The sequence below is a fragment of the Lutjanus erythropterus genome, chromosome 6, assembly GCF_056507025.1.
Source record: "Lutjanus erythropterus isolate fLutEry1 chromosome 6, fLutEry1.hap2, whole genome shotgun sequence".
Taxonomy (NCBI): domain Eukaryota; kingdom Metazoa; phylum Chordata; class Actinopteri; order Lutjaniformes; family Lutjanidae; genus Lutjanus; species Lutjanus erythropterus.
This window is the reverse complement of record NC_139322.1, coordinates 39,591,233-39,603,255: the sequence shown is the minus strand read 5'-3', so window position 1 is coordinate 39,603,255 and position 12,023 is coordinate 39,591,233. Positions and strand designations below refer to the sequence as shown.

At 38.8% G+C, this 12,023-nt stretch overlaps 1 protein-coding gene across 1 annotated transcript in view; it reads left to right on the top strand.

Moving 5' to 3' along the window:
* prkcz (protein kinase C, zeta) overlaps positions 1-12,023 on the top strand; it is a 180,103-nt gene that overhangs the window by 120,599 nt on the left and 47,481 nt on the right. The window contains exon 10 of the mRNA XM_084721862.1: positions 11,761-11,858. Within this exon, the coding sequence (XP_084577988.1) occupies positions 11,761-11,858 (98 nt within the window). The remainder of the gene's footprint in view (positions 1-11,760; positions 11,859-12,023) is intronic.

The following is a 12,023-nucleotide window of genomic DNA, read 5'->3' as shown; positions in this document are numbered from 1 at the left end:
CTTAAATTCAACACATCAACTTGTTTCTTTCCTCGTAAAAAACATTGTGTCAGTTTGTCTTAACTGTACCAGCCAGTCAGCTACTTCATGCCTAAAGTGCATCTACCTGAGCACACCAATTTCATCTTTTACAATCAGTTTATGAAAGAAGACAACATTTATTTACCAGTGTCAATTTTTTTTTTACAAATTCGTTGTTGCCTGTGGAGGAAGTTAATAGAATTCCCTAAAAAATTGTACAATTTTATGAGTTACTGAGCTAGAAACTATATAAACTTTGTGAAATGCTGTCTACGACAAATTCTTAATGATTTGGCCCTTTTTGTCAGCAAAGATTATACATTAAGTTAGTTCTATCTTTGCATAAAAATAAGGGCATTTTTATCTGAAGTTTCTCGTAACTTCAGATAACTGTGTGAATGATCAGCCTGTGCATAGCTGACTGCATGTGCATGAGACTTTTAAATTAACATAATGAACGACCCAGATTACACTTCCTGTCCCATATATCAGGAAGTGTCCATGTAAAATAAAAATGGTATCAACGAGCAAAAAGAAGAAATTCACAGGTCCTGCTTTCAGAGATCCATGAGGGAAAATCTGTCATTTTAAGAGGATCGGCTATGGAATTAAGGGAGCTGCTAAAGCAAAGAAATGAGGAAAAACAAATGATCTTAATGCTGTGTTACCTGTGGGTCAGACTGTTACTGAAATAATAAAGAAATGGCTTGATGTGAAAATGGCTTCAAAGAAAAAAAAAAAAGGTAAACTACATGACATAATAGATGATGCTGCAATAGAGGATGTTCCCCTGGACAGAGACTTGCATAAACCTGCATGTGAAGATATGGTCTGAGCAGGTAACCGCCAGTTTAAATTAAAGATGATATCATGTGCTATATAGATACATTTAGAATTAGCAGTCTACATTAAAATTCAAAATGCAGAGTCAAACGATGGTTAAGTGTACTTTTGGATTTTCAAACTCAAAGTTGCTGTGAACTAATGAACTATACAGTCATGCATGAAAAACTTCAGTTTGGGTAACAGCAGAACTGCACAAGTCCGCTGACAGGTCTGAACGACTTGTTAACAGTGTTTGTCCCCTACAGAAAAATGAAAATGCAAGAAAACTGGTGAATGCGGCAAACAAAACAAACAAATCTGTTCTTCCGAGTAGTTCTTTCATGAGGTCCAGTGTGTTCATTTGTCTCACCACGTTGGTTTAGTGACTGTTGTTGAGCTGCTGGATGAAAACAACAAGGCACTCTGTGTTTGTGAACAGAAATGATGGAGCTGCGTGTTTATTTGCATATAAAGTGGGGACTTGAGACACGTGGAGATGCATTCTAATGTCAGGTGTGAACTCACATACTGTGCTCTCATGATTAGATCACCCAAGGCACATTTTATAATCGGGTGTAAACAGGGCCTCAGATCAAGTGAGATCATGAGTCATCAGCAAAGTGGAAACCACTTCACTCAATTTCCACCTTGTTTATATCATTAACAACTTAATGCAAAAGGCTCTTTTCATTAATTCTCATGCTGAGTATTAAAGCCTCTCGTAGCTACCCAACATCTCAAGACTCATCGCATAATCCTTGAAATCTGATTAACAAGACTCAGTAATGCCAGTGTATACTGTGTGAATATTATTTTATCTATTGGCTGACAAAGTGCCTCTTCTGCAGTTACGACAGCAGAATTCAGCCTCAGTGCTGGTGATTTCTGATCCGTACGAAGTACAAAACCAAGCTCACAGATTTTCTTTGACAGATGATGGAAGCTCATTTGAACTGGGGCTGCAGGATATGTTAAAAAAAACTTTGATTGCAGTTACTTTGACTGAATTGCGATTGCAATATATGATGCGATTAGTGGGAGTAATCATTTTTGAAATACAAATTTCATTTTCACTCAAAAAGAAAAAGTGTTAAAATCATGATGATGCAATTTGTTGGGGTCTGTGCTAATCAAATATGTTTCCTTTCAACTCGACAAGATTTGTAGGCCAGGTCATCTTTGTAGAACTACAGCACTTCATTATAATACTGTGTTCTCCCACGTTTTTCAAAAAATTGTGATTTGGTTCTGGCTCTGCGATTTTGACATTGCTCTTGGCCATACTGTGATTTCGATAATATTGTGATTAATTGTGCAGCCCTTATTTGAACTGTCTCTCTGGATGTCTCTCTTATGGTATTCATACATTTTCTACAGGAGTTAGTCTTTGCAAAAGACCTCAGCTTTCACCAGTTTTTAAGAAGAAATGCAGTAAAAACAGCAATAGCCTGAAGCTGAGGAATCTTTGAGTGCTGCAAAGGATAATTCTGGTTAATTACAACTCGGGTCTTTTGCCATCATTTCTATCAGTTGTGATAATATTGCAGTCACCAAAGCAACTGCTGAGATGTTGAAACACAGCAAAGTTCAACAGGTCAAGAAATGGAGCAGTCAGACAATTTGTTTGTAGATGATCTAAACCACTTTCTATGGAGGTCAAACTGAAGTAAGAGAAGCTGAATATATCTTCATTTTCTCTTCTAAATAGCTGTTGATTTGTGTTCAACCTGTGTGGCTATTCTGTTTCTTTCCCCTTCAATGGAGCGACACTCCAAGATAGCATCAACATAACATAATCAGCAGATATATGCATATGCATGCACAGTCAAACATTAGTAGAAAGGGTTGTCACAGGCAACTGGACTTGGTTAGGTTCTTGAAGACGTTTCGCCTCTCATCCAAGAGGCTTCCTTAGTTCTGAAGAATTGACAGAGCTCAAGAGGCCTCTTGGATGAGAGGCGAAACATCTTCAAGAACCTAACCAAGTCCAGTTGCCTGTGACAACCCTTTCTTAGAATGCCATGACCTGGATGACTGAGAATCTCCACAGACAATCTGTAGGCAGCGGGAAGGATTTTGGTATCGGAAGCCCTCTGGTTTCCATTTGTAATCCAAGTAGTATTAACCAATCATGTTTGAGCAGGCTTTGGTTGCATGGAATGCATTGTCTGAAAGGCTATCTCTGAACCCATCAGCTATCGTCTGATGGTGATTTAGCTTTATATTAGCTTTGTTGTTTCCAGTCTCATGTCTCAAGTTTTCTAATCGGACCATAGACTGACCAGCACATGGAAGAGGAAGTTCGGGCCTGGATATCCGTTATCTGGTAATCTGCTGGCTACATCGAAGCCAAAAATATTAGCTGATGGCTACCGAGATTGATTCCCAGATAAATTGTATAATGTTAATGCTATCTTACTAGCGGGAAGGATGGTCAAATCTACAAATATACCAAAACCCAATTTCTAAATAATCAGAACCATCCTTTAACATGTGCACTGAGATATAACATTTCCCTGAATGAAAGAAAGACAAGAAATAGAAACCTATTTTCAGCTCTGTGAAAGAAATTTTAAACAAAAATCACCTCTAAAGCAAACTGTCAGGCTTTGCAAGGAGCTTCCACTCTTTTTTTACCTAATGATTGTCTAAAGATAGATGGAGGACAAGGTGACATTGCTGGATGTGTCATTCTTGTACATGTACCATGCCTACCAGCATCCAAAATTAGCACCAGTCTCCTGCCAGATGCTGGTAAAATATGCACTTGTTTTATTAGATTAGATTTATTTCTTTCACAGTGCAAAAATCAATGAGAAACTATTGAGGGGCTGGTAAAATTTGAACATTCACTAGCCACTGGACCTGTAGACAAAAAAATTTACACCAGCACTTACTGGTGGCATATCGTGCGTCAAAACTCCTACACTTATTGATATACAGTGTAAAATCCACATGTAGGTGACGTCAGGCTATACCACTGTCCTATTTCCCAGCTTCAACATGCGTCACTGCTCCAGAAAAGCAGCAGTTTAATCACATTCACTCCCTGGAGTGGCTTGACTACTTTTTATTCCTGTTTGCCACCTCCGGCTTTTGCTGCGGACATTAAATGATGCCATGAGACCAGCCGGTGTGTACTGCATTGTAAGGTGGAACTCATGGAAGACAAAAGAGGTGATGGTCTGTCAGGCTCCTGCACTGGTCCAGAAGAGACGGAACATAGATGGAAATCAGTGTGTCATGGATGAGATTGAATGAATTTTAGATGTAATGCATTTTCAGCACGTTCAAGCATGCTTTTAGATTTAGAAGACTGCTGGTTTTGCATTTAAATCGTGAATCTGTCCTGATTATCTGAGACCCCCTGGACTATGTAACAGGTCTAAGAGCAGTAATGGGATATAAAAAGGAGGGATGGAACAATAATATAACAATACATTCTCACTCCAAACTTGTCAAATACAGCAGCTGGTCAGTGGTCCTACGCTTCAAGCTATAGCTTCACTATAGGTGCCCCTCTAGTGTCATATGGGGCTCACAGTCAAGCTAGCCATAATAAATACACAATGCCTAGGCATACTTTCAAAACAATGACAAAAATTACTTTTGTAGGTTTAGAAAAGGTCACGCTTTGGGTTAAAATAAGCATGTTAGTTACATAAGTTCCTAAGTGTGTAACGTAACATTACATAACTTTCCTAAGGTCTTAAAAAGAAGTCATGGTTTCACATTGGACACAAAGTCTCTTGGCTGAAAGTCCAGTCTTTGTATGATCCATTCATCCACATCTCCCTCCTCCATACACGGACTTGGTTGCTCTTAATTCTACATCATCTGACTCTGAAACACAGGGGGACTGATTAAAGCCCTCCGCTCTTAGAAATAAAGGTGCTAACTAGAACCATAAAGGGTTCTTCAGCTTGTCCTCATAGGAGGACCATTTGATTCCTCTCTGAACATTTATAGAGTTTAATTTGAAATCCTTTCAGAGAGTTCTATCTAAAATCAAACATTAAGGGGTATACCACCTGAATTCTGGGTTCTATCTAAAGCCTTTCTGTGTTCCAAGGGTTTTATCTACAACCCACCCGGGGTTCTACTGAGAATCTTTCTATAGTGTAATGGTTCCAGCTAGAAACCCAAGAGAGGCTCTCTTGGGTTTCTATCCAGAACCTTTCCACCTTCTAAGGGCACTTCTGAGAACCTTTTTATATTCTAAGGGTTTTATCAAGAATCCCATTCAGTGGGTTGTACTGAGAACTTTTTTTTTTTTTACATTCTAAGGGTTTTCGCTAGAACACACCCTACTGAGAAAGACTTCTTCAAGGATTTTAACAATGCTTGAACAACTCTTCCATCCAAAAAGGATTCTTCAGACAAAAATGGTTCAGAGTAGAACCTCAGGCCTTCAGGAAGAACCTTTTTGGAAACCTTATTCCTCAGAGTGTATTTGCAGGAGACTAGTATTACCTCAGGACCATTGAATAATTTGTAAAAACTGCAGATGTCATCTGTGATATAAAATCTGCCATATCCACACCACAAAATACCAACCATATTTCTCCAAACACAGCAGTCCTGTAATTTGGCATCATATATCTTTGGTAACTGTTTACTGGTGTCAGACAACTGAACTGGATATGAAATTTGATCACGGCTCATAATATATTTAACAGCAGTCAACTGTTGTGATGTGAGGTGGCTAAATTGATGTTTAAATGAGTGAAACAGAAAGAGGAGGTTGGCTGCAAAAGTGTTTGTTGCAGAAAGGGAGCAATTCAAGTCAAAACTCTGTGATTAATGTGGCTGCTGAAGAACAGACACTCAACCTCAGAGACATTTAGTCTGTCGTCAACCAAAGAAAATCTTGGTCAACTGAAATTCTACCCACTCTTTAAGAAATCAGTGTGGTTGATGGGAAGAAAAAACTGCATGTTATTTCTAGATTAACTAAATCAGTCACAGTGCACTGAGTGAACTCTACCTACAGCATAAATGGGTGCTAATTAAAGTTACACAACATTGCCAAGCAAATTAATTCCTGCAGTTTGACAGTTTCTTTATTTGCACGTAGTTATATTGTCACCTTTAGAGCAAATCTATCAAGTGAATTTACATACAGCAATGCACAAACCAACGATGGGTGTCGCACATAAACAAAGCTCAGCACTAACTTTTTTTTAAAAAGCAACAAAAACAGTTTCAACATGTTGTTATTTAGGTACTTCAAGTGAGGCTAAATGTTCATGCAGTTCCTCTTAACTATCCCTCAGTATCTGTCCAACATCGCCTCAGCCTGTGTAGCCACTTTAGCAACATGCCTGCGCCAGGTACTCTAAAAAAAGACACTAAAACAACTTAAAATATGGCAAAACATACAACTTTCCTGTTTGGAGTTGGGTCACAGGCAGCTGGTATTTATCCATCACTTGAACTTGGAATGTCACCGTCAGGCGCACATTAAAAGAAAGCAGTCTGATGGAGTTAAATGCACACATATTTCATCAAAAATGATCTTTTTAACCAGTCAGCTCTTCTGTTGTGTCAAATGTAGAGATTTGGTCTGGCACTTTGTCATGGTGTCAGCTAGAGAAAGCATCACTCAGACATGAAATAGATTCGGGTCTGCATATGTCCTACAATAATGAATTGAGAACCTTTTTTTCTTAGCAATTGCCTGACCAATGAGAATTTGGTTGGACAAGAGCATAATGACCAACCAACTCAACACAAGGTGTCGGCCCCAGAGACGGTGATGATACGCAGAGCCTTGACATCATATCCGGGGGATGATGTCAGTAAATTCAAGTAAAACACAGACTTCACTTATTCTGTGCAAATGCACACACACAACACAGATGGTAATACTAGTCTTGTGCGAATAGGGCTTAAGCTGGCATGTTGAGAGTGAGAACGGGCTGAATATGAAGGATAAAAGTTGTAAAGGAAGGGTGGAGATAGAACAGTGAAAGATGTATGGAGAGATGGAAAGCAGGAATGTGTAAAAGGGAGCGAAGGAGACTGAGTCAGAGACTGGTTGGAGCTTCTGAAAGGAAAGAGGGGGAAAAAAAGGAATCGGACAATGAGGGGGACCAAGTGGAAACGGCACAAAAGTGGCAGAGAGCTTATGAATTGGAAAAAGGGGCTTAGGAGGAAGCAGGAATAAGTGAGTGGGTGAGTCACAGGAGAAGATGAAATCCGGGTTTAACATCTTTTTTGCTGTGATGAATTGCCAGATGAACATGACGTGAAATTCATTTCAAAAAGGAAAAGTCTGCATAATGCTCCTAAAGCAGGAAATATGCAGACATACATACCAGTCACATTCATTATTTATTCTGAATGTGAATGTAGCTGGCAGAGCATGCTGTGTCCTTATTTCCATGGGCTAAGCACTTCTTTCCCCACAAGTGTAGAAAGAAGGGACAATCACAATACTTCCATATCCAGCCTCTTAAATGGTCAGTTTACCCAAAATAAAAAATATTAAATATTAAATATAGATATGTGATATCCAGTCATGCCATAATTGTCCAGGTTTTATTTGTCTAGGTTTTAAGATGTGTGTATCTACCAAAGAAATTGCCTGCTGGATAGTTATTAACTGTGTTCTCTGTGGACTATTCAGAACTATCTGCATGACTGAATACCACTAGAGGCAAGTGATAAAATTAGTGCTGGTCATTTAAAAATACCAACTTCAGTCTCATGTCTGTGTGTTATGAACAAAGCTGGAGTCAGGATGTGCTTAGCCTAGCTTAGCATAAAGACTTGAAGTAGACGGGAAACAGTGATGATGAAGATTAGCCAATTAATGGTCCAAGATTTAGAAGATGGAGACTGAACGTGGTTGTCTATATAGGCACTTGTTATGTTGTTTCACAGGAGGAAAACATGATCAGATTTTTGTACAAGAATACAATCATTTTTTTTAAATGTTTTTATATGTTTATATATTGTGAAATAGCTGCACAATAGGAGGCTAAAAAGGCATTTCATCTCGACTATAATAGTCATAAAATACTCAAACGTGCACTTCAGTTCTGTCATTGTATTCTGTACAAATACTTTTAAGCTTTACAGAGAGATCTGAAGGCTTCTACGCCTCCACAAGGTTCACTATTAGAATATAAAAGCAAGACAAGTTTATTTATTTAACACAATTCATATACCGAACTAAATACAATGTGCTGTGCATACACTGCCACTTTGAAAGGAATGAAAAACAAAAGAACCCAAAGACATGAGAGAGGTCTGTAAAAACAAGACTGCTGCACTGTTGATTTTGCTGTTTGTGTTCTATAAGCCCACTAGATGGCACTGTTGTTCAACACATGCGTCTTTAAAAAGCACAAACCGCTCGGCTCATGTAACCAGGCGAAGTATCACTGTCCAGAGCACCTGCATCGCCCAACATCTGCTCAACTAATCCAGAACAACACAAATCATGTCACAGACTTTATGCCTCCAAACTTAAACACTTTATCCTAAAATCCACTGTTTGAATCCTCATTTTCTGTAACGGCTGAAGAACAAAACCAAACCGACTCTGTAACAAAGATGCAGTTTTGCTCTAATAAAGAGGATATAAGGAAATCACATGAGGAGTCCTGATTATGTTTTGATTGTACATCCCATTTTAATTTATTCATGGCTCTATTCATGCACATTAGTTTAATAATTCATCTCTTTAGTAGTCTAATGCCTGACATCAAAGGAAGCCAGCCTGTAAGAGCTCTGTACAGACTACAGACTCCACACTGCTAAATGAGCTGAAATGACCAGTACAAGATGTGTTGTGATACTTATAAATTCCTCCAGTAATAATGAGTTGACCAGAAGGAATTTGGTATCATACGCACAACATGGGGTCTCTATTGTGGCATTATAAATTAACCATATGGTGTTGGGGCACAGCAGGGGGAGCTCAAAATTTAGACACTTTCTGTTTTTATCTCACATAAAACATTAACTACCATCAACTTAATGACACTTTAAATCAGTATAAAATGTCTTGGCCTCAGGCTAAACACTCACAGCTCTCTGTAACAGTTAAAAGCTAATAATGATACACTCTGCAGAAGTGATTTGTGAATAAAGGTGCCGTATGTTTGTAATTCCTGAAGAGCTTCTTGCTTTATTGACTGACACTGGTTTAAGAAAATAACAACATTAAATCAAGTGCTGCATTACTCAAGAACAGTGTAGAAGAACGTGCACTTGAGTATTTTTAATTTAAGCTACTTTGTACTACTACACTACATTGATTTGATAGATTTGGTCAATGGTTATTTTGGAAATCCAGACACAATCAGCTCCACCTTAAAATTTGTGGTTGCTAAATTTTGGAACTCTCCCTTTGGACATTAAAGACACAGTGTGTAAGCATTTTACTTAAGAACATTAAACAGTTGACAAAAATCATCAACAGAATGTGAAGAGGTAACGGCTTTGGCGTCATGGTGAAGATGTCTAAGTATTGTGTCGCAGAGATATTTACCGAAGTTAGCATGCTAACCAGCTAGCTTTGGCTCATCCACTCACTTAATACCACTGTGTACCTTAGGAGGCAATAGTAAAGCTCAGGCCTCCTGCAGTTTCAGCCAGGAGATTTGTGCCAGTGGTAAGTTGGCTACATTGCACAAACTCTCTTTAACTTTTTCAGTCTAAAAAATAAACAAACAAACAACAAATAAAATATAATAAACTCATAAAATGTCAAATAAAAGGAAAGATTTTTGAACCTCTTTTACACCTGTTTACCAACTTAAGGGTAGCTTAATTGCTGCGCTAATTCATTGGAACACACTTCATTCAAACTTAACAGAAACAATATCAAACCATATATCTAATCTATGTATACAGTCACTTGATAATAAGAATAATTGTCTTTGTTACCTTTGAATAAGCCCTTAATATCTACAGAGGGAGCGGCTCCTTTTCCACTGAGACTGACACATTGCTCTGCTATGTTTCTGTTGTAGCCCAGAACGGTCAAACCAAACACTGGCTTTAGATGAACCTGGCATTAGTTTCACAGCCATCAGAGTTTCACCTACGCTCCTTCCTCCTGTTTGGAAGGAAGGAGTGAGATGAGGTAATTTGCGATCTGCAAACTCACCGCTAGATGCCAATAAATCCTGCATACTGGGCCTTAAAAGTTACACTATCAAAAGACTAATCTTCAGTTTTTCAGTTCCTGATTCCTATACTTGAATTTGGAAGTCTGCTGATACCTTTGTGTTGTCCTGTGGAAGCATGAACTTCTGGTGCTCTTTTCTGTAATACTTTTCCAGATTCGTAATTACATTGGTAGTACTGTGTGATGCAGCACAGCTACCAGCCCTCAGAGTGTTGGCTTCACATACACATTACAAGTTGCTGCCTTGCTTTTCTGTGTTTTGGGACTAAAATATCACCAAAGTAAAGACATGTTGAGTTAACCAGCTGTTGCTAACTTACTCAGTTGCAGATTTTATCATTTTGTGTTAAAGCAAGTTCATGGTCCAGCGCAAGCTCTGCCTGTACTTCTAACTGATAAAATTGTGGGAGACAAAAAGTATGGGGACTACTGAATATCTTAGTAGAAGTGTTTAACCCTCTAGATCCCATAGTGCCTGGGAGCGCCCATCATTTAAAGATCATTCTCAGTGTGTTAAAACACAAGCAAAGGCCTGGAGCTTTGTGTTGAAGGTACTTTAAGTTGTCGACAATTACCAAAACTGTAACAAAACACTGAGATCTGTGATTTTTTTTTTTTTCACTGTTAGTTACCTGCGGGAACTGCCCACCTCTCACTGCTGGATTTGGGTGCTGTATTCCAAGGGGAGGTCCAACAAAATCTGACTTTTCCACATATAAACTCAGCGATTTTTCTCATATAAGTTGCCACTTTTTTGTTCAAAATCTTATCTCCTAATCACCTTCAGTAAACAGCGGCACCTACTTGGTTCTCACTGCCAGAGATGGGGGCTGTTTTCTGAGGGGGAAGTGCAATGGAGAGTCTGTAGGGATGACTGACCAGGTTGCAGCTGCCACATTACTGTTGTTTGTTCCTACAACATAGCTGTATTAAATAAAGATTCTCAGTGAACTGCGGCAACATTTTAAGAACCGGAGTCTAAAAGGGTCAAGTACGAATTTTGCTTCAAGGTTTTGGCTGCGGGCTTAAAATTGTATTACTGCATATTTATAATTCAAAAGAAACATCAGACAGACAGGAATCTGGATCGGTTCATGGATCAATGAAGTCAGTATCTGCACCCAATACTAATATTAAATCAGATCGAGTGATGTGATGAACAGTCAGGCATTGTTAGAGAGTGCCTCCGATTTAGACTCCAAATGTGTTTTGACGGCTTCACAGTCAGATAAAAATGTTTCTTCTGGTGTTTGATTAGGTAACTAATCCATCTGTCACTGTCTCAGTGTATTTGTCCAAACCTCTGAATAGTCAAATGCCTCGACAAATGTAGATTTGGCTTACAGGGAAATTTTCTTCAGTGTTCAGTCCTTCCACATTCCACATTTTCAACACACACGATGACAAATATAAAAAAGCTCTGTCAGGATGGTATTTTCAAAAGGTTACTGTATGTCAAGCCTTTATTTGTGTCAGTGACTAACTGGAGGATGGTTTTCAAAAACAGGTTTGGTGTTCAGGCTGCCTGGTTATGTTTTGGCATGCTATCCAAGGTTCAGCCTATAAACTGGAACAGTCCAAAAAACAAACCAGTCTCAGAATAATCCTGAGTGAGAGGATTGTTCTCAAGACTGACTACAGTTTTATCTGTGCTGTAGTATATCTCCATTTGTCTGTTTGAAGCCCATCGATCAGACAAATTGATTGTTAATACATTATCTTACCTTCTTGTCATCTCGGCCTCCGTCTGTCTCTCCTCATATCTGCAGGATATCGATTGGGTGCAGACAGAGAAGCATGTGTTTGAGCAGGCGTCCACCAATCCATTCTTAGTAGGCCTCCACTCCTGTTTCCAGACAGAAAGTCGGTAAGAGCATGAGACAGCTGACACTTTGTGAGAGCTCAAACTGTACGCTTTTTTAAGTTACAGCAGCATTTAAATCACTGTACCTTACAGAAATATAAAATATTACTTTCTGATGATGGTCTGTTCATCATTAAAGGATCAGGCTGGTGTATTTTTTTTTTAATC